We start from the raw sequence: 27,298 nt of genomic DNA, 5'->3' as shown, positions 1-27,298 counted from the left end.
TCTTTACATTTTAACAATAAAACCAATTTTTCCCTTCTGGACTCTAGTTGACTTGGTCTGCTACACTGCTATGCGCAGATTGTTTGTCTTGGTGTTCCTGTCTGGTCTGCAGGCACACACAGAGAATCATTCATGTTGAAGTGCAACAATGACCTATCCAGTTGTCCGTTGGCCTCTTTTTCTCCTCAGAACTTTTCCTCATATGCCAGGAGTTTGTCAGGCTTGTGGCTCATTTGTGGCTCCATGCCTTAAAAGTGTGACTGAAGATGAATCACTACAATGACAGTAGCATCGTTTTATTCTTTGTTTGCTGGTAAATGTCTGTTGTTAGGAATGAGACTGATCACTTTGAAGATCACTCTGTCTCTGAACTACAGCAAGACTATGGAGGATCAGTTTTTCGCAGGCAGCAAGAAAAATACTTAAATTGCCTAAAGGGTTAACCCTGAATGCTAATCTGGTTCTCATATCTAGAAAGTTTTCACTCATCCTGTCACAAGCTTAACCTCCCAAATCTGACAATGTACAATTGCTGAGGACAGTCTTGTTGCCTTACTGGAGAGTCAAATTCTTGAATCAATAAGGTGAAGAGCTTTTACTGAGTCACCAAAGACTCTTACATTTTGCACAATCCAAACATTGACTCTTTCAATGAAAAATGCCATCAATGAAGGGCATAAGGAAAAACAAAGACTGTAGAGATGGATTGTCCATTTTATGTAAAACAAGATCATCTGATAAATTCATCACTAAAATTTTCATGTAGAAATTCTTCAGTTCTGTTTTTCTGAGCACACTGGCAAGAGAAAGGAAGTTCTTTCTGTGCTTTCTTTCTGCCTTATTTGAAGATATATCCAAAACAGTTTGTAAGACTTGGATCTAACTAATGATTTCTTTAATCTTGCCATAAAAACTTGTTTTCAGGATCTCAGCATCACTCTCTCATAGCATCTAAGTTTTTTTTTCCTTTTGATCACAGTCACATGTACCTTCTCTGGCTTGTATACATTGTATATCCTCTAAGGATATCTTTAGCATATGCTGTAGTCTTGCTCTTTGATAAAAGCAAGGCATGTCTTTGGCTAATTGAAAGTCAGGGATTTTGCTTTGAACCTGAAATACTGTTTGGAATGCTATATATCCATCATAGGGAAGAGGATATTGCTTCTGGCTAAAAAAGAATAGTAAGTTCTTTGGTGAATATTTCCTGCCTTTTTTTTTTTTACGTGTATTGCAAAAATTCATGTCATTGCTTTACATGTGAAACTTTTTCTAGAGTTCTATTTGTTCTTAATCCAAATGCAAAGTTTGCATTTGAGAAAATGCAAATTGGAGTAAGAATTTTCAAGTGGAAGAAAAGGTCACTTTGCCATGTCAGGCAGGCTCATGTGGGACAAGCTGTGTCTTAACTTAGTGAAAGTTTTTTTGGTTGTGGGTTTTTTTGTGGGTTTTTCTTTTTTTTTTTTTCTGTTATGGCAGGCAACTGTGTGGAGATCTTGATGGTGACATTACTTGGCAAACAATTTGGAATCAGCTCAGTAAGTGACATCACACCCCCTTAAGGTTTTCCACATAAAATATATCCTCAAAAAAAAAAAAAAAAGAGACTTAATCTGAAAGCTATTATTATATCCTCTAAGGGCTCTTTAAGCACCTCAGCATTCCCTCTCTTCCCACCATTTTCCAGGCAGCTTGACTAAAAGTAGCAGACAATAATGATAAATGCTTTACAATGTTCTTGGGAATGGGAACAGAGGTGGGGGAGAGAGGAAGGGATAGAGGGATATAGAGAGGGGCAGGGAAGAGAGTTTTAATCCAACGTCTGTCCTGTTTAAAAACTAAATGAATTACTCCAATGCTTAGTCTTTCCCTGTGTGCATCTTTTCACAGTGTGAGCACATTATCTAATGTAACATTTTGCCACTCTTAGCAAGTGGAGTTGTCTAGCTCTGCCTCTAAGAGATGAATATGTCATATTTTGAGAAGACAGCAGAGATGAAAACTTCCCTTGATCTCAGGGTTTGGTTCCTGATTGATGGTGATTCCCAAGAACAGTTCCTAGTATGTGCTTTTCTCTGTGTCTGTGCTTTTCTCTGTGTCTGTGCTTGCCTGCATCTGTGCACATTTTTCTGAGGAGCAAAGCATTTTCTTGCCCAGCCTCTGAGCTGTGAGCTGTAAATCCGGCCGTGTGCTCAGTGTGTGCTGCCTTTGATGGACGTGCAGGAGAGAGGTGCAGCACACAGGGGAACGCTGCCAGAATACGTAGGACATGATCTTACACAGGCCAAGCAGAGGAAGAATTATCTGTGCATAATGTCAGTTTAGAATAGGCTTGACGTTCTCACACCCAAACATTTCCATCTGTTCCTAAACGAAAGGAAACTGAGACAATATTCTCCTATCTTCTGGGCTAGCTATACAGGGAATAGGAAATGTTCTTTGAGATTTTTTTCCCCTTAGGATGTGTTCAGTTTTATTGCAGATTCAAAGAAGGCACAGTCTAAAGTGGCTTCTTTTAAAGACAGTAAATGAAATTTAATTCTTAATTCTTCTGAGAATTGGTATTGAAATTGTAACACTGTGCTTAAACGAGCTGTGGCACTTTTAGGTTACTCTTAAAAAATAAAGCTGTTTTTATGGGTTTTATGCCAACCCTTTGTCATTGTTACTTTCAAAATTTTCTGGACATTATCCTCTGCTTTTGCTTTCTCACTATGTATTTTTGTGTTTTGTCCAAATATCTACTTTTCCTTATGTCTTTTTCTTCTGCCATGAAAGGCTGCATGTCTGATGACATGTTCTGTTCCTTACATACCGCAGAGTGTACCAAGCTTCTAAAGCACACTGAAAGGTTCACCTGATTCCTGTTGGTTATAACATCATACGTCTGCTTGTCTCCGTGTATTCTTTGCAGTGTAACATCCTTGGCATCCTGCAGCAGTGCTGAAGAATCTGCTAACTGTTTGACCTACCTTGCTGCCTGATGGAGATGTAGACATAATTGTTTGTTAGAAGTCATTATTCATGTTTTCCCAGCTGAACTCTCAAAATACAATTCCACAAAGATTTTTAGTGGATGCAAAATAAAGCAGAGAGATCCTTAGATGTAATGTTAAACTGCATATTTCTTAGTGCTATGGTAAGAGATAACCTTACCTTTCACATTCTTGTTCCAGCAAGTTTGTAAACTCATCACTTTTTTCCATGTATTTGCTGTGCTTCCTCTTCTCTTCCTCTAGTTCATGCAGTGTCTGTCTGTGTGCTTTTTCCACCATTAGAAGTTGTTCCAGCATTCTTCTGTGGACTTCTTTCTGTTTCTCTACAACTTTATCAAGCTGCAAAAAGAAAGAGAAAGACTCCTGAAGTATTTTGAAACTTTTGCTTTCTTGGACTTTCATTACTAAAAGAATTTTGAGAGCAGCTTAAAAATATAATAATAATAAGCTTAGTAGCAAGGTCATCAGGTGTCAGTTTAATTCTGTCAGTCTAATCCCAAAAAATTAGAAAAAATAAGGTACTGTTTTTCAAGACCCACATTCGCCTTCCTTTCTTCCTCCTGCCATGAGTGATCCTCAACTTTTTTTAACTAATTAACAATTACTGTTCCCAGGGTTGTGCTTTTCTCATTGATCACTGTGATAGAGACCCAGATGTCTTGGCAGAAGAAGCATTGTCCAATGCTTCACACCATGGTGGATGACTGACTTTTAGTTGGGTAGAAATAGCTGCCTCACTTATAGCTGCCTAGGAAATAAGAGCATTAAATTGCTTTTCTAAGGTAGTGGTAGATCAAAAAGCAATTTTCTGGTTTCACAATAAATGCATGGTTGTGCCAAGAGTGCAGAACAATCCTGTCTCTTGTGCTTACTCTGAGCATAGCTCTGGCTTTCTGGAATAACTAAGTGCAGAATTTTTTAATAGTTAGAAATTTTTCTTTTTAATGGTGGCATTTCCTGTTATGTTCCTTAGATCGCACATGTTGTTGAGGTCTTTTTCTTTTATATGGCACCTTTATAGCACAGTTTGAGCATAAAATCCCCTTCTTCAAGGATTTCTGCTTAACACCTGATCAGAGAATCAATAAGCTTGGGAAAAACTTCCAAGATCATTGAGTAATTCTCGACCAAACACCATCATGCCAACTAAACCATAGCACTAAGTGCCATGCCCAGTCATTTCTTGAACCCTTTCAGGGGTGGTGACTCCACCACCTCCCCGCGCAGCCCATTCCAATGCCTGACCACCCTTATAGTAAAAAATGTTCAATTTTTCTAACTATTACTATATAGTGCTATTTTAATATAAATAATCTATTTTAGCTTTTGGCAATAATTTTTAATTTTTCTAAACCACAGAGGTATTGGCATTACTGTTCACTAGACTTATGCTGTTAAAATAACTCCACAAAAACTATGATTAGAAGAGAGAACTAATTCTGAAGATTCTGTTACAATTTTGAGTTCAGTGTGTGATTGAGCTGTGCAAGTGTGTGTGTGAAACCATGAATGGTTTTCCTCCTTGGGCATCACTGATCTAGCTGAAGTTTCAGGGAGGATCACTGGAGGCCATCAAAAGATCTGGGAAGAGTCTGTATTTGTGACCAACTTTGTTCCCTGTTTGTTCCCCTTTGGAGACTGCCTCCCTCATCAGGTCAACGTAGGAATCCTTGTGTCCTTTTTGGAAAAGAGAAATTTTGAGCTCACAGCCCAGTGCCTCCTTCTAACCACAGTCTATTCTAGTAGGTCAGTCTGATTGTAGTGTTTCACTCTATTAATAGGAAAGAATTCACAAATGGGCAGTGTGGGGAGCAAAGCTGGTTCTGGTTCTCTGATGTTTCCCCCACAAGGAATTGTATGTGCCACAAGAAACAGTGGGGTTTCAGATTCTTAGGGCCGCTGCTTGTTTTGGACAATTTAATTCCAGGGAGTATGATTAATTATCTTTTCCTCATGTTTATTCACAGTTTGGCCAATAGAAATGATGACAGAGAGAGCTGGAATGCCTAAATATGACTTTCTTGAATAAGGGAGGATATCATCAATTTCTGCTTAGGTTTCCCTGCTTAGCTTCTTTTAAATCTATATATATTCTCTTATGTTCCTCCTAAATAATTGTTAACCTTTTGTTGACACTGCTGTGAATGAAGAAGAAAGAGCTATTGACAAGGCTTTGAAGATGGTTTGAGTCCAAAATATTCCAACAAATTTTTTTTAACCATTTTTTCTGCACTTATGGCATTAGAGTGTCTTTTCTGTTCTAACAGCTGAGCTTGTTTCATGCATGATCAAGGCATGCAGAGAAACCTGTGATTATTTGTTTTGCTGCTATTTTGTGGTGCTCTTACAGCAGATCATTAAGGTTTTTTTACCTAGTTCACTGGCCATTTTGTATGCTTTACCCTAGCAAGGTGACTGCTTTCTGGAATCATGATCCTGAAGCATCTGGAAAAACATCTCTTACCTAAACCCTTGCATATGCAATCTCTCTTAGTAAGCAAGAGTCGCCTTATACAGGAATCTTTTGGCTGTGCTTTCTATATCTTTTAAAGCAGTTGAAAACTGGTTTGCCTTAAAAGGTCAGGTTGAGGAAAACTGTCCATTTTAATTTCTTCACACTCTCCCTTATTTTACCAGAAGTGGAAATTATAAAAATTGAGATTTTTTGTTTAGCTTCTAACTTCCAAAAAAATGTTTTATCAACCTTCGCCTCACCCCACCACCCAAGATTTCAGAAGGGTTTTTGGAACAGGTATTGGGTTTTTGGAACAGGTGTTACAGATGCATAAATGCCATCACCTAAGTCTCTTCTCCTTGTCTTTTTAAAGGTGATGCTGTCAGGTGAATATACAGTGTTGTCAGAAAGCAATCTGTCTCCTGATTTTTGACAGAGTTCTGATGCAGTGCTGCTTGCAACTATGGCTCTGTTTTGCTTAAATTGATATGAACTGAGCATCAGCTTTGCAGGAGTGCCTGCTGGTCTCAGCCCTCAGTGTGAGGTGAGGCAGGCTCCAGGGGTGGGGTTGAGAAAGTAAAGGCATTTATGTGGATTGGACCACCACTTTGAACAAGTCTATGTAAAAATCTGAGGAGATATGTAAATTGCTGTCATAAGAAAGCACTGACATTTCTGGCTACAATCTGATCATAAATTAAATTATCCTTGTTCTGAACATGTAAATGCTTGATTGAGATAGGGGTTAGTCATCAGCCAAGCAACATAACCAAGTATAAAATAGTCCTGCTTCTTGCACTGTTTGGTAAAGGATGTGGGACCTACCAGGAGAGTTTTATATGTTCTGTATATTTTGTTTGCTTTAGAGTACTTCTTGAATGGCTACAAGAGGTTAATTCAAGCAGTAATCTAAGCAGCACGTATGCAAAAAGAAAAGTTATTAATTCCAGGGTGCTGTTTTGCAGCTCTCCATGCTTTACACTTTACAGTAGCGCATTTGTCACTGTTGAGATTACAACAGCTGGTGTTCAGGATGGGTGAGGTGTGTATTCAAGGCAGGGAGTTGAAGCAAAGAATTTTAAATGGGAAAAAGAAGAGCAGGTCTCTTGGGGAGACCTGCTCATATCAAAGAGAAAAGTATGAGCTGCTGTATTAAAGCAGTTTGCATGTTGCAGTTTTCTCCTGTTGCTGGGAGTAGAAGATGCATTTCTGTTTCTTTTAAGCATGCTGTCAAATCATTTGTACTGTGAGCATTTGGCTGTTGTGGCTGGGACCAAGGTGGAGATTGTGAGCTCAGGAGGGAAGGGGAGAAGGTCTAGGACTGTCTCCTGGTACAGTGGCTCATAAAGGAGAGAACTGGAGAGACAGCAATCCTGTATCACAATTGATGCGCACACTTGAGATCTGTGTGTGAGATATGTAACAGGAATGGGCATTTGGCCTTGTGGCACTTGTGTGTCCCTGTGCAGCACATCTTTCCCTCCCTGCCTGACCACACAGAGCAGAGCCTGGGACAGGGCTGCTGCATTTCCATGTGGTTTGTTGAGAAAATGATGTGGCCCTCTGCAAGATAAGGGCACCTCCCTTGGGAGCAAGTTTCACTCTTGCATTTTCCCTGTGAGATCTTGTGGCTGACTCCCATGTCTCCAGCAGAGAAGAGAGAGAAGTCATGTGAACTCCTGATGGTGTGAGATCCTCACATAGAAGTGTCTCCAACAGCCCTGCGTTTCTCAGATTGCTCTGGCCAAATGCTAGGTCTACCCATGCAGAAATATCCATTTATATGCATGCACACAAGTTTACTCAGCCTACACAGTTCTTAGCTAAAAACCACAGAGGACTAATGAGCAGCAGTATAAATGTCTTCTGTTGAAAATTAAAGTGATAAAATCTTAATTAAGTGATTTGTTGTTTTGTTCTTGCTAACCATATGGGCTTTTTGCTAGAATTAATACTTGAACATGCTGTACAATACAATGGAAAATCAGAGGCATAGCCTTACGTAACTGTGAATAGTTGAGCAAGCTAAAAATTCACATGAATTTAATAGTTGAACTACATTTTGCCACTAACTCTTGACTGAAGTCAAACTAGGATGGTGTATCTCATACCCATTACATCAGAACTGAACTGTTCATCTTTCACTTTTTAGATTGTTTTGTGTTTGGTGGTGTGCCAGAAGAAAATCCAGGGTAGTTACATTTTTTATCCAAAGTTCAGTGTAATATTATTCCTGTTAATAATATCCTCACAGTCATTGTTTATAAATGTATGATCCTGAGTTTAGGATTACCAGAGATTTTGGGAGCGCTCCGTCCCTTGCCTTTTTCAACCCTAGCTGAGCCAAATTTCCATGCAGATACATTGGTGGTCTTCTCCTGAGTGCCACCTTGTCAGCACTGCTGTTTGAGTCTCTTCCTGTGACTGACTTATTGGTGCCCTACAGCTCTGGAGGGCAAGTTTCCAAGGAAAGTTTTACCAAGACTTACCAGATGTTGTGAGGACACAATTGAATAGACTTTGTTAAAATACTGATGAGGGTGCATCTTTCTTCAAGGTGATCGGCAATGGGATTTCAAAAATGGATTCAGTTTTTAATTATCCTTGATGGATGCAAAATACAGGCTTTCCTCTCATTTCACTTCTTTTATAGGAGCTCTCAAAGTGGTAGGAGGTTTGTTCTATTTTGAACAGTGAGGCACATGATTTTTTTTTAATCTTTGGCTATATTATTGGGAAAGTTAGAAACCAGAATCTGCCTTCTGATGCCATGAAGAGAAAAAGACACCACAAATTCTGCAGTGTCTTCGTCTTTACCTCTCTTTTCCTACATCACCATCTCTGATTTTTTGATTCCTTTAAAAAACATTGTTTATTTTTGAATCAGGGAAAATTATTCTTACATTGTTATTCTGAATTTACTAAAATGTTGAATACTCTTCATTGTCTATTCAAGAGAAGTGGAGACTGATCTGAAGACAGTTTGTTTTTTGTTTTTTTTTCACAAAAACTGACTACTTCTAAATTTATAAGCCACACAGAAATGAAAAACCTTTTCAGGCCTTTGAATCAGAAACAAAACCTAAATAAAAGTCTAATTTCTTTTATGGCCCTCAAATATAAGTGCTAACAGTAATCTTATCTGAAATTTTTTAGGTTTTGGGTTTTTTTAGGTTTTAGGCAGAAAGAAATAGCTGTAGAGCAAGTTTGATTGATTGAAAAAAACAATTTTCAAAAAAAATCAATTACTCTTTCCTCATGGCCAAAGAAGAAATGGTTTTGGTCTGTCACACTGCTCATAGGTTTTGCAGAAGAAGATGTATTAATGCTGCTTTTTACATTTCTTCACCTATGAATCTTGTTCCCAATGAGTAAAGTTGTTCAGTCACCAATTTTTCCCACTACATTCTTAATCAAATTTGCCAAGAAACTTTATGTTTAGAATAGATAAGAGAATTGTGAGAGAATGTTCAAGGACTGGAAGTCTTACGATTGCCTTGTGAAATTAATTGTAATTTCACTTGAGTTTTGGGAAGATTTTCTGTGTTCAGAGCTACCAGGCAAAACTCTCAAGGGTGAGATGCACATGCAGATACAAAGGTACATTGCCCTAGTAGCAAAGGGGAGAATTTAAGTGGTCTGTTCCTGACATTGTGGCTGGTTCCACCTCTCCTTTGGTCTTTATATGTGTTTTAAAAACACACACACACAAAAAAAAAAAAAAAAAAAAAAAAAGAAAACCCCCAGAAAAACAACAAAATGGATCTCTGACATAATTCAGGGGGATTTTGAAACTGAAATGGTGGAATGCCTGCCTATTACAGCATTCTTTGGTTTACCAAGGCCAAGAAGTGGCAGTGATCATTCTACCCTTTCAGTTGCTCACAGGTGTTTACCTTTGCCTTTTGAAATTGGCAAATTTGGTGGTGCTAGAAATTATTTCTCTGCCATTAAATGTAAGAAGGAAAGAGTGTATAAACTTACATAAAGTAACAGACTGAGCTTATGTTTTCAAACTGTTTTGGACTTCTCCTCAAATCATTTCCATTTGTGCTCAAAGTTGCTGTGACATAATACCACAATGTTCTAAAATAAATTAAGCTTCACAGGTGAACTTTATCTGTTTCAGATTACAACCAGAGATTTTAACCTTTGAGCTTCTGAAATGAGAGTTGATCTTTTGCCTGACATAATTTTGTGTGGAATGATCTCTGTGTCCTTAGGTACATTTCTGTTGAAAAAACTTGTAAAACACTTGATAGAATACTTTTATTCATAATTTCTGCTTTTATTTTGTGATGTTTATACTGAGCATTATGTTAAAAAATATTCATCTGAATTGGAGACAACTACCTGGGATAAAAAAACCACAGTCTGATGTGAAGGTGTTTTAATACCCAGTGATTTGCATTTCAGGGCAGAAATGAATCAGATAACATTGTTCAGAAAGTATGGCAGCTGCTGCTGCAGTGTAATTAAACTAAAGGTTACTTAGGTATAACATGAGAATATTAGGTTTCTGCCTGGATGAAGTTTCTAATGCCAGCTCATGATAGTAACTCTTCAGACCAAGCAGGTATCTCCATGACTGCTCCCAAATTAATGGGAGCAGGGATATGCAGAGGTGCACAGCTGTGTCATTGCTGCTGGATGGGCCTCCATGACACAAGTGGGGGCTGGTGAGGCTTCTGCTTGTATGGTCTGGGAATGTGGATAACAGAAGGGGAAAAGGAAAGAAAAATGAGATGGTTTCGACTGAATTAGACAGAATCATGTATGTTGATGTGTAATGCCCCCCAGTCTGCAGTATAAGTGAAGATCACTGTATTCAGGTCCCAGCTGGACCCTGGACTTTGTTCTGCACTCACTCACACTCATGTTCCATTCCAGATTTACAGCTCATTTGCCTCCTTCCCCAGCAGTGGGTGAGATTCTGTTGAATTTGGTGGAAACTATGGTTAAATATCAATTACTCGTTCTTACCTCTCCCATAGGCTTTTCATAGACATCTTCTTGCCATTGCTCAGCCTTTGTTTGAATAGCGTCTCGCTGGAGTGCCTCTAACACCTTCTTGGGAGTAACAAAGCCATATTGTGCTTCAAGCAAAGCCAAGTCAATTTTTTCAGCCTTAAGTACTCCTATAACTTCATCTTGAGCCTGCAGAAACACAAATTAAGGCTTTATCTTGTTAAACTGTATTTATGTATTTACAGGTTAGCTCTCTGCTTTTGATTTTAAGAAAATTGAAAAACTTCTAAAATAACACTGTGTGTATAAAGTGCTCCAATGCACTTTATACACACAGTGTTATTTTAGAAGTTTTTCAGTTTTCTTAAAATCAAAATTTTATTGTGAAGACAGTTGAAAAGCATGAGGGAAGTATTGGTCTTTGTATTTTATTAGTTCAACATAAACTCCAAGATCTTCAGATCCTTCATCAAAGCATAAATACTTCTTTAATGATTAGATCGTTTTGCTGTTTCTGGACTAATGTGTAGCATTCACAAGAAAAAGTTTCAGGGCATAGTATGTCTTGTGGTATTAGAAATTGACTTGTTAGTGCAGGATGGTGGGATGTTTCTTGAAATCTGAAATTGTTGTACATTCCGTATGTTTTGGGTGTAGATGACTTCTGTGGTTTAAACCCACCACAGCTGTGTCCCTCTTGGGATTTTTCCCCCCACTCTGCATCCTCTGGTGGTGAAGGTTGCCCCCCTGCCTCTATTGCAGTAATACAAACTAATGAACTGTCTCAAACATCTGTGCTCTGCAGCCATTTGAGTTAAAAACAAGTAATCCTAGAAGGATAGAATAGGAAGGAAGGGAATCAGAGAGAAGGATATACCAGGGGAGGGGAAGACTTCTGTATACTCATTTATGACTTTAAACAAATGTTAAAATATAAAATAGTTCTTTTTCTAATCTTTAGCAGAAAAAAATAGAAGAGTGGTCTTTGTACACCTTGAATGTTCTGGAACTTGGAAAGGAATGATATCTAAATTAGAAACTTAGTTATGATTGGATTGACAGCTGATCTCCAGTGATTTGACTTTGCAGCACCGGAGGTGTAAAAGAAGGGATAAAAGATGATTTCCTATCTTTTTCATTCATAGTGCTGCTTCCTTTTAAATTTCAGATGTGATTTAAAATGTTCATGTCAGGCTCATTGTTTTCCAATTTCTCATTTCCGTATGCCAGTTTTAAACCTTAATAATTGAAGAGTGTGTGTGTGTGTATATTTATATGATGCATATGTAATGAAGAGTGTGTGAATAATATAAATAAATATATAAAAATATGTGACATCTGAGCTTTAACCTAAATTAAGAAGGTTAAGTGGGCAGGAGAAAAATGTTTTGCAAACATGGAAATTGTTCTGTTTGGATAATGAAACAATGTGCAGAAGTTTGCCTTGAATCTACCCTCAAATATTGGTGCAGCTCTTAAATATTCATATCCCATGGGTGTTCTGTTCAGCATGCCTGTATTATTATATAAACATACACACACACACTTTAAGAATAGAACTACCTGGGTGCTGTTTAGGTAATAAACTCTGACACCATGTGCTACACCCATTTAGGCCACTTTGGCCAGGGTGCTTTTTTCTGTGCCTGTGAGCAGTTTTAAAGTTACTGCTTCTGTGTAATATGCCTACCACAGAAATATTTTCCCTGCTCACTGGAAATGTGGTTCCCACTTCCTGAAATGATGTTTGACCAGGTTAAGCATCATTTACCACTTGACAGATGGTTCCTTTTCTAGGTAGAAAAATGCTCCCTCTTAAAATGCAGTAACTTGTGGGCTAAGTGGCGTGTAACACTTTTGCTCTGTGTTATGGGAAATAAAATGGGTATTTTGATTTTTCTAGCCATAAGTGTTAGAATACTGTTAAATGAGTTCTTTCTTGTGAAGTAGCACATACTGTTTCATAGGGAGTAAAGCTCATGGCTTCATAGGAGTGGGAGGATGAGACATAATTAAATCAAATATCTTAAAGGTTTGTCATTATGTTCTCCTTATCTACCATACAATGACAAATACTTTGTATTCAAGATACTTAGAATGGAGCAGCACAGGTAGAAAGTTTTACGAGTTGTTTGCTTTGAGAGTTACTTGTGGTACAAAGATCATGTTTCCTGTCTGATAGCTATGATAGCTATAATTTTGTGGTGGTTTTGTATACTGCAGTTCATATTTGTCCTGTATCAGACTGTGTGAGGTGTTTTCTTAACATAAGAGCAGCATATGTTTGTGATGGAGGGGATAATGGGGGTGGAGGGTGCAGTGTCTTTTAATTTGGAGTATGAAGCAGGACAATACATTACCTGTAATTCACCCTCGAGGACGCTGAGAAGAAATAGCAAATCATCACGAGAGAGATCCTCTCTTTTCTTAACAGAACTTTTTTGTTTCTTCTCTGCCTTTGGACTTCTCAGGATGGTGCTGGCCCAGGCTACATAGTCCTTCTCTTTCTGCTGTGTTTGTGCATTTCCTTTCCCGCTGCAACCAACCTCTCCTTTGTGGTGGTCTTTCGCCCTCGGCTGGCTCAGCTTTGGTCTGGTTGGGCTTTCGGTGCTGTTAGTTCTGGAATGCATGGTTTATATCTCTGAAGCTGAAGGAAATTAGGGAGAAAAGTAATTGTTTTAGCTAACAGAGACTTTAAAACTACTACTATAATTGATGGTGGGTATTATTCCCTCCAGAATGGTAATTCTCCTTCCACACAAGGCTATTTGTCATTTGACAAAATCTGACAACCTTATGCAAACCAACATGACTGGGCTGTGATCTTTACTGGATGTCTGTAGTGAAGGGAGTGTTTACTGGTCTTATGCCATTGTAGCAATTCCCTCCTTGATACCTCAAAGGCATCTTTAGCAGCAGTGCTGGGTGCATCGCTGCAGACCACATTTCCTGTTTTGTGACAAGACCTAACTCACCTTTCAGGTAGATACTTATTATGATGAGGCAGATTTAGGCTCAGAAGTTTTTCACTAGGAAGATCTTTCTGTTCCACTTTAGTAGTGTTCTGTTTTCCTTTGTCTACCCAAGGAACAGCACAAAAGCAGTCCCCCACTACTACAAGCTACGGGGGCTGCGTTATCTGTGTTTGGCAAAACGCAGGGACTAACAAACACATCCAGACTGCAAGAAGCGAGCAGCAGTGTAATTGCTCCCTCCCCAGCACCATCACCACCAAAACCAAACTACTTCTTTGCAGATTATGACTTGTCCACTCTTAAAACCATGCAGAATAAAACCTTGCTACTTCTTTAGTGCTTGAGTCCAGCATTCTTAAGGTATTAATACCTGGTGAAAGGGAGACTTATCCTAACTAGGCCCCTTTGAAGTGCCACTGTTAAGGAAACATACTCTTTTGTATGCTTTTGTAGATAAATGACTAACACTGTGTAAATATTGATTAACCTCAGGAACTTGTGTTTTGGTTATCGCCGCTCAGACTGAGGAATGAATGGATTATAGTCCACCTCTGCTGGAAAACTGTGGTCATGGATACTATCTAGCAAACAATAACCCAATAGTGTGATTCAAAGGTGAAATTCAGCATGTTCCAAACACAAATAAGGCACAATTTTTCTTATTAAACTGCCAAGCTAATTGCTGAAAAGTCCAGAAAATCATTACGGTCTATGATAGGCACTAGTTGATTTCTCGGCTGCTTTTTTGCCTCAGTTCTGTGGCTGATAAAATTCTTTGGGAGCTTCCTCCCCTACTCCCACCAGATTCTGACTAAATCTTAAACTCTGTGACTACACTCGTTAACTGTAGTAACTTTCCACTGAATGTTAAGAATGATTCCTTTTGTTGTTTTTCTGCAGAAACAGAGGAGGTGGAAGTAGCTTTTGGTTTATAATGGATGATGTCTACGAGTGGGGTGATTTGATTAGAAACATTACCAAAAAAGAAAGTGACATTTTCTATAACGTTGATTTGAAGCACTTATTTATAAGAAAAACTTGTTCCTCCAGGTCTCAGAAAACTAAGGTGTGTCAGATTTTCATGGCAGTGTGCACTGGAAACTATTTTGTGAAGCATCAACAATGTCAGTTTAGGATGAGAGCTTACTCTAGTGCATGTAGGAAACCAAGAGTTGTTCATAGCAGGCTGGCAGCAATGTTAGCTGGTGATGAGTAGTTTTAGTTGGTGTTCAGCCTGTTTTTCCAGTCAAATGCAGATACCCTTTATTCACTGTGGTGTGTTTATTAGGATAGTAACCTTTTGCCTCTTGCTTACAGACTGTCATTACTGGGAAGAAGGCTGTTGGTTGCCTTTGAGTGTGAGATGCTGGATGCCTACTTGGCTTTTGGGTGCAGTTAAAGGCTTATGCTTTTAAGTTCAAATGCAGGAGTAGTGAGCTAAATCAGGTAACCTGAATGTACTCTGAGCTTGTCTGTGGGCTTTGGCACCACAAGCACAGGACACTATGAAATGCATAAATAGTCCAAGAAATCTCCTTCATGCATGCAAATTGCAGCAGTGGTATAAACTGGACATCAAGCTAGTATCAAACTTGTTGACAACCAATGTCAATATGACATTTCTTGTGGAAGGAAAGGGAAACCAGCATATCAGGAAGAGCCTCATAGCTTTTCAATCTTTGGGACTGGGTGCACCTGGAAATCCTGAACTTGGAAAAATAGTCCAAGAAGGACATCCTCTCCTGCATTTACTCTTGCAGTGTATGTATGTTGTTGGCTTCAAGGCCACATGCCAGCCAGCATTCACAGCTGTAGAGTGTTACCTGTGACTCCCTTTTAGGTTTGTCATGCCTACTTCCTAATCAGGTCCTAATTGCACTGGCTAAAGGCACTTGGTCCTTGGGAAGGCCAGCTGACTTGCCAGACAGGCTGTGCTCCAATGGAGAATGGCATCTATTCTGTCTCATCTTTTCAAACTCCAACTCAGGATGGAGTTTTTCCTTTTCTTGTTGAGAGCACTTACATACCCTTTAGTTGTATTCTGTTCTGATATTCCTGAATGCCAGTGCCTACTATCAAATCTGCTAATGCAAATATTTATCCAATTAAGCAATTAACGTGAATTATTAGAGGTTGAAGTGAAATACTAAAGGTATACTTCAAGCACTTTTTAAATGGCATTTGAATGTAGCTGACGAGAGGCACAAGCACTCTGATGTTAGTAGCTTGCTTTATTAACATATTCTTCCTCAGTTCATTTATTTAAACTTTCTTAACTACCTGTACACTGATAGGCATTATTATTTATAGCATTGCTTGTCTACAGAAGGCTGTTAGTGCTAATGTGGTTGTCAGAGGAGGTAGGTATGAGTAACAGAAGGGTAATTTAAAACTTCAAATGCACAGTGTAACTGGTGTAGCAAGCAAAGTGCAATCTCAGAAATGGACAAAACCAAACATCCCATTCACCTGCCCTGAAACTCCTCACCACCTTCAAATTTTCAGATTTTTCTCCCTAGATATGCCACCACCTAAGGGATTCACCTTCAAAACACGCCTGACGTTTTGGACAGAGCATAGAGCATCAGCTACTCATGCCCTTGCACCATGGCACAAAACATAAGAAAAACCCATTCTGTTCCAGAGGGTGCTGGTTTTCTGCAATGCTATTAGACCCCAGAATGACTGTAATGAGACATTTAAGACAGAAGTAGCATAATTTGAATTTTTTCACCAGTGTGTTTAGGTACATTGGGTTATTTTCTGTTTTGAGCAACTCTTTCCATGTTCTTGAAGGGTTAATGAAAAGCAATGTTTTATTTTGTTGGTTTTTTCCCACAAGGTAAAAATGTAAATAGACCCATAAAATTTATGAGTATCATAAATGTTGTTTGTGGCACCCAAAACAATGAGCCCGGGTTCCCAAGATTAGACTAATGAGCGTAAAATTTGCCTTTTTGCATATCTGTCTCAAGCAACGCTTACATTCTATAATGATGGCATCTGTGTACAAGAAAGGTAAGAAAAGAAGTGTTCCTTCTTGTAACAAAGTTTGTCATTCACAGAGGCTCTGTGATTTTTCCTGGAGAGTTGACTCCTGTGTCTTGTGGCAAACCTTTTATAGAAGTTAATTTAAGCCCTTTTACTCTGTACCACCAGGAGGGATGACAATATAAGATGCTGTGGAAAACAGTAAACAACAATTGCTAAAAACAAATTGATTGTGCGTGCTTTGCATTTGTCATCTTTCATCTGTTTTGGTTCAATTACTAATCAGCAGGGATTGTAGCTATGTAAACAGAAGAGGCAAGGATACTTGCCAGCATTCTCATATGATACATTTAATTTTGATGCAAGCATACCATTGCTTGCATCAAAATAAAAAGAATATTGAAAGCAAGCATCCAGATCATGAAGTCACATCTCCTGAAATCACAGACCACTGTGTTGTGGATACTTAACAGAGATTTGTTTTCTGTAATTGTGCTAATGGAATAGCCCAAAACCTGTGTTCTGCACTGTTGTGCTTTCCTTCATGTGCCAGTTTTACAGAAGATTTTGCATTGAAATTACAATGTGATGGTTCTCAAGCTCATCAGATTTGTGCAGCTTGGTAGGCCAGGTCCAGATTCTAAGAGGAATGACATTGGGTTACACTGAAACACTCTGGTAAATCAAGTAATTGCAAGTTAGAGACTCAGCAAAGTTTGCATCTGTTTTTAGTTGTTCTTGTTCTTTTCTGTGTTTTAAAGATCTTGTTCATCTCTGAACTGAATGATGTCCTTCTGCAAATAAAGGAGACGTTTTTTCTTGGTGATGAACAAGCAATCTGAAGTGTCAAAATATACTTTCCTTCAGAGCCAGGTGAATAAAGGACCAAATGTTTCTATGATGTTAACTTCGTCTCCACTCTCTCAATCATACCCTGAAGTAGAGGTTAAACTGCGTACATCTCTTTGGCAGCAGTAAATTAGCAGGTGGTTCTTAAATCCGTGCAACTTTTGTGGGAAGGACTGAAATATCCTTCAGAGATGGCTTCGTCTTAGAGTTTTAAGAGATATTTTGGCATTTATTTTCACCTTTGGTGTTTTCCTTTTTAGTCAGTGATAGATTTATGAGCTAGCAAAATCCCTCACAGGACTACATATTCTATTAATCCCAGGGTGAGGACCCTGAATTGTTAAGAACTTGCTGCTTCTTGCAAAAATCCATGACTAACCAAGGAATTACGTTGCTCTGGTTTTATCATCCCTTAAAGGGCAGTGCTTGTGATTTGCTGAAATGGATAGGACTCCTCCCAACAGACTGACTTGTAAAAGGAGTTGAGATCTGATTGTTTGGCAAACCAATGTAATGGGAGAGTGCAGAGCACATGTCTTTTGGAAAGAGGTCTGCAGTCCTCTGCCCATCACTGTAACTGTGGACTGAGGCAAGAAGAAAAGGGGTCCCACAAAGGTTTGTCTTGTTCACCTCATGCAGTCCTGGTGGGACCTTTAGGCCAGCAAATGCACTTACTGAACTGGGGTAGAACATGAAAAAGTTTTTTTTAATAATTAGAATCCCAGGATATGGCCATTTCACAGCATCACTGAGCCTTTTCTGGAACTGTTACCTTGGGACAGAATGTGATTAGGACATTTATTCTTCCCCTAAGTGAAATACAGCCCTTCCTTTTGGGTAGACTGCATTAGTGTTTTCCTGAAAACCATTTGAAGTGGCTTCTATCCAGAAGGATGTTCAGTTCAGAGGGGTGGTCTGTGCCATGACCAGCTGCCTCATTTGAGCTGTGCTCTCCTCTTCAGTAGACCTTGTGTTGTTTTGGTGCATAGGATGGTCATTTAGTGAAAAGAGACTCCTTTAACAGGTTCTTCACTCAGGGAATCTGGGAAAATGTGTGTTTCATCCTGGCAGGGAAATGGCAAGATGAAGCCATTTTTCTGGGAAGACTGATGCAAGAGTGCTTACCTGTGTCTCCTGATGCATCTGTTGGCATGCAGAGTTGCAGGAAGTCAAGCAGCAGAAAGAAAATAAATCAGCAGCTTGTTTCCTCCCTCACAGGGTCTTGTCAAATTTTGGTCTTTGAACCCTTGGGGATCCTGCAAGTGCAGCAGTAACTCAAATGGGAAGAAAGTCTGGATTCAGCCAAGGATGTGAACACTCCCAGACAGGAAAAGTGCATGTGTGAGAACTGGATGTCATTTTTGTGCTGGTTGTGGTTTATGTTCATCTGACCACAAGCCATATTCCTCATCTCTTGGCTACAGGGAGCCTCTTCTGAGACAGTAAGATGCCTTTTGAACAGTGTTAGAGTTGTCATGGTATTCTGTTCGTGGTAAAGGTACTGTGAGATTTCCACCATCTGCTGCCTCCTCCTCCTCCCCCTTCCCATCCTGTAGGGTTTTGCAGGATATGTTGTGAATGTGGCAGCTAAGATGTTCCCAGGTCCATTTTGCTTATGTGCAACTTAGTCATCTTTAGAAGGCTGAGTCTGCATGGGAGGTTTTGACCAGGTTCTTTTGAAGGATATATCTGTATCACTTGCCTGTAATTTCATTATTGGTGTGTGAATTTGTGACCTGGTCTTCATTCTTGTAATGTCTCAAACTACAGATATATAGATATAGATAAACACATACACATTCCCCCCGACTGGATTTTATGCCAGGAGAAAAGTAGAGAAAAGAACCTGTGCCATAGGACTAGTTCTTGGTTTTGTGTCCTTGAGCTCAAGTTAAGCCCATTCTGTAGTATAACTGACCTCAGCCCATCTCCTGCTAAGTCTTAGGTGGTGTTTGCCCACATATTTTGGCAGTTTAAAGCACACAATTCATGGTGCACAGCATGAAAGCTTTAACAAATTTGAAATTTTCACATTAGGAATATACTCCTGTTCACAGATGTCAAATTCTGTTTTAAATAGGATTCTTCAGATGGTTGGGTAATAGACCTCTTTGTGATGATCCATGAGAAAATCAAGAGTTTGAGCTCCTTGTTGCATCACACAACGTTTCTTTGGCAAACCTAGTTGTCTGTTTTGAAATTTGAAATGAAGGTTTGGATTCCACAAAGCATCCAGCTCAGAAATCAATACTTTAAAGCATGGACTGATTTTTTTTTTTCCTTCTCTCTAGTAATAATTTGAAACAACCTCTGCTAAACCCTTATTTTCTCTCCTCCGCAGGAATTCAGCTCTTCTAGTTTGTGGTCCAGCATTTTGCCAAGTTGATGGTAGTCTTGGAAGATGGCAGTATATTTATCACATTACAAGTGTACAGTTCCTGTAGCAAGTAGTTGAGACACAGTGGACCTGTTGGATTTGTCTCCTCTGTGAGGTGCTACCCCTGCCATGAGGCCACAGTGTGAAGCCAAGGGCTTCATTGCAGTGGGAGGACTCTGAAGTTGCAGTTGCACAAACCAAATATGTTTGGTTCCTCCTCAACGTTCTGAACACATATTTTCATGGGTTCAGAAAGTTGAGGAGGAATCAAAAGTAAAATATATAGAATGTCTTTAGCGTTGTACTCCTGGGAATAGAGGGTGAAGGGGAACTTTACACAATTAGCTGAATGCCTCTGAGATTAATAGGGTTTGAGTGTTTGTTCTGAATGCTCACTTGGGTTCAGGTTTGTTTTATCTTAGCTTTTAAAGTAAAATGTTTCAAACCTATTTTGTAATGAGACACTAATGGTGGATTATTTATAAGGATTAGTGCAAGAGAGATTTTTGGTGAAGAAATGTCGCTCTAACATCAGGTGTTAGAAAAGGTAAACTCTGCAATGCCATTCAATCTGCTTCTCTTGCTAAACAAAAAAATGTGAATCTTGCACTATCTGTATGACAGATCTTTATTATTAAACAGAAATAAAATTCAGCTGCTCCAATTTCAATTATATAAATTTTCTTTCCAAGTATAGAATTTTCTTTGTATGAACATAAGAAATAGTTAACATCATTTAATACAATGTTTGTAGTTTAATGTTTATTAATATTTAATTTACTATTGAATTTAGTATTTATTACTGTTATAAACATGGTTTAATATTTATTATTCAGCTGCTGTAATTTTGGCTCCAATGTATAATTGCTCTGTAATTACATCATTCCCTGAAGCAAAACCATGATATAGTGCTACTTGAAACAAAAATGCTCCTATCTTAGAAACAGTGTGTCTAAAGTTGTCCTTTTCCCTGAATATCTGGAAACTACCTGGACCATAGACATTTCTGTAGCTAAATAATTCAGTGTTTCAGTTGATAATTTGTTTTTCCTTGCTGTGGTGATCTCTGAACTCCCTGCAGGCATCAGTTTCCCTGAAATTTGTAGAGATGTCAGTACCTTTTCCCCTCTGTCTGCCCTGTTTTGGACTGGCTGCCTTGATTCAGGCTGGGACCCCTGGTTAAACATTGAACAAAATGTGCAGCCTCCTTGCTGCAGAGAAACCAGCTCAGGCTATCCTTAGGAAGAACCCACTGGGAACTTTGTTTGGCACTTCCCAGATTCATCTGGCATGGAGACCTTAATGAAAGTGAAATATTCAGACTTGTGAAACAAATAGATTTTTGCATGTGTGACATGTGAATGAAACTGAAGGGTAGGATATTCAGACTTGTGAAACAAATAGGTTTTTGCATGTGTGACATGTTACTGTAAATCCCACAGGCAATAGTTCAAGTGAGATATTTTAGGATGAGAGAAGAGGGTCTCCATCTGTTTGGTTTCAGTTTTGCATATTTTTACTTTACACAAGGTAAAAACACAAACCAAAATTTTTTAAGTCTTGGGTTTCAGGATAGGCCAGAATTTTCTGTGTGGAAAGTCATACCCCTTCTGTCTACTGAATGGTGAAGGCTTTTTGTTTTGTTTTGAGGTGGTTTGTTTAAGGGTGGTTTTTTGCAAAATTATTGAGGGTTTTCCAGGCTTTTATGTTCTACAGGTTATCAATCTGATCTCATTTATATATTTGTATCTCATTTCTCACTCTTTCACATGAGATCCATGTGCCTCCCAGGTCAAAACCTACACATTATACATATATTTAGATATTATAATACATAATACAAAAGCTCCTGCCTTTTGCTTTTCCTCTCTCTACTGAAACTTAGTAAATGAATTCAGAGGTTCTTGGTGTGAACCTGTATGAAGGCTTTGTCTCAGCAATGGCATTAGTTTTGTGTAAGTACATGTTTTGGCAGAATTTAAAAACCTGGGAAAGTTTCTTACTGCACAAGTCTCTCCTAAATGTTCCATGTGTTTGCTTAGGCACAGATGGGCCCTTTCTTTCCTAGGTTCAACATGATTTTGGTAAATGAGAACCTACAAAAGCAAAAATTTTTGTCTTCCTGACAATATAGGTTAGATAATTGCCCATACTTCTTTTGCTGCCCTTAGCAGACTGGATGCAGCCAAAATACCATCATTGTGTGGTAAGTCTATAAATATTTCAAGGTGAGTTTTGTGATAGCAGGTTTTATAGTATTCTCTCTCATTTTCCAAAACATCCTATCACTGCCAAAATGGGAATATTTAATGTTCTATTTTAATCATCTAAGCAGGATTTAACCACTATAAATTGAATACTTTTCTCCCATGTTTTTAGCAGCATGACAGATCTCCTCATTTTAGAAATATTTATCAAAACAATTCCGATGCAAAACCTGAATATAACTAAGAGAAGCTGGTAAGAATAAAAGGCAGTTTACTCAGCCCAGTGCCATTTTTACACCTCTGACTTCAGGGATTAACTTCCCCTACACATACACAGTTGCACATATCAGCACCATTTCAGTGGTGTTTACTGTAATAAGGTCCCACCTTTCTGACAGAAGGTAAATTTTCTCTGTCAAAGTGCTAGTGATTTTCTGTGTCCTTCAACATGCTGGTAATGTTGTACAAGGTCACTTTGAAAAGCTGCCTATAATCACAATTTTTCAAAAAGAAACCAACTCAAGAAATACAACTTTATAATGTTATTAGCTAGAACAGCTGTGAGCAAAAGAAAAGGAAGAAAGCAGTGATAATTCTGGTATTTCAGTGTGCATGTGTGTCTTCACACACATACATAGGATATTTTAAATGATGTACTCATGTACCAAGTATGTATCTGTGTAATGCTCTTGTGCTTGGTGCTCACAGCAAGTACAAAATAAGTGGCCTTTATAAGATACTTCTGTCAAAAGCCCAGTGAAAGTCCATAAAGTTTTGAAGTATCTTGCTTTTGTTTTCAGTGAAAATGTATGGTTAGTAAGCAAGGATTATCTAGGATATGTTATCTAGTGCAAATTAATTTGTTACCCCACACTAATTGGTCTAGATATCTGAGACCGAAACTTCTTAACCCTTGCAGCCATCTCCATTTCCAATTTACTGATGGGGTTTTTTTGCCTGCTTGGCAAAAAAAATTGCTTGTTTGTATGGAGTGCCCTGTATCCATGAGTTGTGAAATAAGCAGCAGAGACTACAGTGAGAACTACAGAATAAAAATGTACACCATCAAAGAGCATATATGTTAATTTTCTTCAAGGGTATTTTTGACAAGCGTAGATTTGTTGAGACATTTGTGTGGGAGTGTTCACCTCAATGTTGCTTTTCTCCACACATGAAAATAAACCACAGGCTTTTAAATATCCTGAGAAAAATTTCTTCAAAGATAGATCAAAGGTCTTTACTAATGTCTGAGGAAGCTGCCTCTCTTGTGAACTCATGTCTATGGAGAGCTGGTTAAGACAATCAAGATCATGATTCCATTGATTTGATCATTTGCAGCCTGCTCTGAGAGGAGATGCCTTGTTTGAAGAAGGAGGAGGTGGGGGAATCCACAGATGCTCCTAATTTTACCGAGAAAGTCATGAATAAAATAACTTTTGAAAACCAACTCTGTTGGGTTTTCCCCTACAGTGGGTTGCTCTGCTTCAAACAGTTGTCTTAAACAGTGCATGTATAAGAGTATTGTGTAAGAATGAGTCAACTGACATTTTTTTATCAATTTTATCTGTTCTTGTGGCTGTTGCGTTCAGTGAAATGTCCAGGTATGACTTTCACATCCCAGAAATTTTACATCTTTGTTTGCCTGTTTCTTTGTTTTGGTTTCATTTCTGTTTGTTTGTTTTGGGGTTTGGTTTTTTGCTTCTTGGTTTTGGTTTGATTTGCCAAAAATCTTTTTCTATCAGAACAACACAGCACATATGAGCTAAGCTTTGAAATTTTGTGAACTTCTCCTTAAGCTGGAATTCCCCACCTTTAAGATAGCATTCAGGAAAATAAATTTATTTTTATCCTTTAAGGCCCGGGTTTTCTTTCTTATGGGTTTTCTGTCTTATCTATTTCTTATGTCTGTTTGCTTCATGAACTGCATCTTTTATCATTCAGACCAATTTTTATAGGCTCTCTGATAGTAGAGAGCTCTTAACTCTTAGAAGCTGTTGAGAATAGTGTTTCTCTTTTGAAGCATTTTACTGGTTTTGTCATGCTGCCACAAGGCATCTGTGGGTGCTAGGCAGGACTTCAGGCTTGTATCTAGGCCTAGGGTTTCCAAGTTGGTGGGTTAGGGGTTTTTTTGTTAGTTGTTGTTTTATGCCAAACGTTTTTAATACCCTCTCCACCCATGACTGTGTTCTACTGCTACCTAGAAATTGGACAATAATATTTTGTTGCATTATCCGATCATAAATGAAATAATTTAATTTTCCTTTTTGTAGATGTTAGGGTTTTCTTTTAACCCTGGACTGGATTTTTCTTGTATATCCTAAAGTTTTGATCTTCATTACATTCTCTGATTTGGTACTTTGGAGCAATACCAAGGTTTTCTTTGTAGTCTGTAGTACAAAACTAGTGTCATATTGTTTTATTTTCTTCTTGCTTACTTTTCTCATTCATGACAATACCTCACTATGTAACAGCAGGCTAACATGTTTTTGTCTGACTGGAATAATTCTTAGCTGTACAAAAAATTGGCTCTGGCATTTTCCTCTTCTGGCTGCAGCTACAAAATAACAACACATGCATGGCCGTGGAAGATTCCTCAACTCACTGCTCATGCTCACATCCTCCGCTTTTAATATTCAAGAGGAAAATTTGGCTAAATATCCAAAATATTTTTCTCAGGAGTTTAATGAAAGTATTATCTCTCTCAGCTCTCCAGTCCTCTCACTTTTCTATGCAGATTCCACCTTATTGTCTATAGAATATAGTGGGTTTAGGTTTGGGGCTTTGGTTTGGGAAGGGATGAATGGCATGAGTTCCCTCCTCAGCTCTGAGCTAGGAGTGCTGGCTGGCACTGCCCTGTGTCCTGCTTATGCAGCTCCTCATGTGCTGCCATAAGACTCTTGTAATGCCTGTGGACAAATTGCAGGAGTCTGGTAAGAATGCCCTGGGGTCACAAGGTCATCCTAAGAAATTTTGAAAACATTAATTCCTAGGCTTTGGTGGATGTGGAAGTAAGTCTTGTGTTGGTCTTTGGAATCAAAACTCCTTTTTTTGATAGGAATATGTATTTTTGGTTTTTCTTCCTTTGGAGTATTTTTCTTTTGTTTTCTCTATATTTTTATTCTTTCTTTTTGTTCTTATTTACATCCTATTAACATCTAACCTGTTGATCTTATGGCAGCAGGATATTTTAAGTTATCTACTGCATGTTCACCTCCACACAAATGAACACACAGGAAGTGTGAGCTTCCTTATAGATTCTTAAGTCAGCTTTGTTATTAATTTTTATTTTTTTAAGAATTTTTTCCATTAAAATTTAGTATTAGCTTAAATAAGTGAAAGTAACATTACAGTGATGGCTTATATTTTTCTATACTGCTCATATTAATTAGTGACTGTGCCTGTATGTGTCTGACAGGAAAATGTGAAAATCACATAATTTTAAAAGAAACTGTACACAGTGAAACTAATTTTTGTATATTTTCACATTATGTATTTTACTAGCCATGACACTCGTTATTTATTATAATGCCTTACAGTATTCCCATAGGAATATGCCCTGCTCTGATGATGCAACTTTGGAAAATGCAATGAAAACACACTGGAAACCTCAGCTTTCTAATAGCAAGTTTCTTGTGAGCAGTGAAGTTAAAATGCCTCCTCCCAGTATAAAGGAAGTGAGGCAGAGGTCAGGGAGCCAGGTAAATGTCCCTCCTCTCTGTCACTTGCTGTGCTTTCTTCTTACTTTTCCCCCATACTGGCAGTTTGGTCTTTAGGCCATCACCTGTGTTTTAATGTAGGGCAGGTAGAGAAAACCCCTGTCTTCCTTTCATTGCTGCACAAGCACCCACAGTTTTGTCACAGGAGGTGCACACAAAAAGGCAAAAGTTGTGGATTTGTGGCTGAAGCTGTGGCTTCATCCTGGTTTTGATGATAGTGTTGCTGAGTCCTTGGGGAAGGGCAAGGTGTGTGGTGTAGAGCACATACTGTGGTTTGTTCCTCTCTTGGTTTTTCCACTTGCTCAAATAAAATGTGTCTCTGGCCAGCTGCTAGCCCAGTGGCCAGTGAGAGTGCAGGAAACGGATCTTGCAGATCTAAATGAGAGCATCTATGACCATTTTGCAAAGTCTGATGTTCAGAGAGGTCTGAAAGGAACACCAAGGTCTGGATGCCTTCTTCCTCATCCCCACCCCTCTAAAGGCCTCTCTGCAAAGCCCACTTGAAACACCTGCTTATCCTTGTGGAAGAATGGTACATAAAATAAAAGCACAATCTTTGTATTGCCCAGCTTAACTGCTGGGCACCAGTTATCCTACATTTTGGTGTGGCTTTGTTACGTGTGTTGGTGCTGGAGATGTGCAGAAAGCTTGTCCACCAGCCCCTGATGGCCAGTGACAAACAGTGTGGAGCAAGGTGGGACCTGGGGGACACAGCAGGGACCCTCCTCCTGCCTGTGTTCAGCCCTGAAATTATAGTGACAACTCTGGGGAAGGAACTGCTCCCTGAGCAGCAGTTACCATAAGTGGGGTGATCTGCCAGGAGAGCCATGTTGAAATTGCTTTTTTGGTCTATTATAGAACATTTCTGCTGGTGCTTTCCTGGCAGCTGAGGACAAGTCTACAGTTTTTTAGGTGTGTTGAGGAGGGCATGAACAGGTGACTCCAAATGTTTGCATTTAACATGCAAGTCCTTCCTGATGAAGCAATGAGTCATATCCTGCAGGCTCAGATCCCTAACTTGCTGCTTAGCAAGACTTCACCAAAATTATTTTATCAGAAGCTTAATATTTAGCTCCTGAGAGCACTGTGCCTCTTCTGCACATAAATAATGCTAATTTGTTATGCATCATTTAACCACTGGGATAATGCCACTTCTGGCAGTGCCTGTGCACCTCAGCATCTGAACATACAGACATCTCTCCTATAGATATAGTACATATACATATATGGAAAAGATACTGACTTGTAAGAAACTTCTGACTTGTAAGCTTGTTTGTGAACATTTGCTTTGTGTGAAAAAAGGAAGATCAATTCTGAAGTGGACACCCCTTCCCCCTTTTGATTACTCGGTGGTTGTAAAGGAGTCATTTTAATGCACTTTGTAATGTATTTGTCCATATGTTCCCATGCATTAATAGTATTGATGTTCTTTCTCTAAGAGGATAATGTTTTCATAATGCTCTGTTCAAATCAGTTCTGTTTGAGTGAATGTGTATTTAGAAAGTGTTAACAGTAGAGTGATTTACCTTTATTAAGATGACACACAGCCTTGAATAGCTAAATGTTCCTGTGTGTGCAAGCAGTTCCATTTGAGGGACAACCACAGATCCTAGTACTTCTCTGACACCAAAATTTAAGTTAGATTTCCAGAGGTAAAATAAAGGTGAGGCTTTTAAATGAAAGGCCAGAGAATCTGTCCTGTATCATTTAATACCAAATATCCAGTAAAAATCAGAGTGCACATGGTGGGATTCTACAAGCTTT

The 27,298-nt window shown here is 38.7% G+C and overlaps 2 protein-coding genes across 4 annotated transcripts in view; one reads left to right on the top strand and one right to left on the bottom strand.

Moving 5' to 3' along the window:
- Positions 1–27,298, top strand: part of CMSS1 (cms1 ribosomal small subunit homolog) — a 224,108-nt gene that overhangs the window by 68,493 nt on the left and 128,317 nt on the right. The gene's annotated exons all lie outside the window — the stretch shown is intronic.
- FILIP1L (filamin A interacting protein 1 like) overlaps positions 1–27,298 on the bottom strand; it is a 187,528-nt gene that overhangs the window by 64,986 nt on the left and 95,244 nt on the right. For both annotated transcript variants that reach the window (XM_054270286.1, XM_054270287.1), the window contains exons 4-6: positions 12,780–13,066; positions 10,435–10,608; positions 3,157–3,335 (exon numbers count right to left, since the gene is read on the bottom strand). In XM_054270286.1, the coding sequence (XP_054126261.1) occupies positions 3,157–3,335; positions 10,435–10,608; positions 12,780–13,049 (623 nt within the window). In that variant the 5' untranslated portion in view covers positions 13,050–13,066. The remainder of the gene's footprint in view (positions 1–3,156; positions 3,336–10,434; positions 10,609–12,779; positions 13,067–27,298) is intronic.

Source organism: Melozone crissalis, unplaced genomic scaffold, assembly GCF_028551555.1.
Source record: "Melozone crissalis strain CALT ecotype California unplaced genomic scaffold, PUWL_Pcris_2 ptg000009l_1, whole genome shotgun sequence".
NCBI classification, from domain to species: Eukaryota; Metazoa; Chordata; class Aves; order Passeriformes; family Passerellidae; genus Melozone; species Melozone crissalis.
This window is presented reverse-complemented; position numbering and strand designations above follow the sequence as displayed.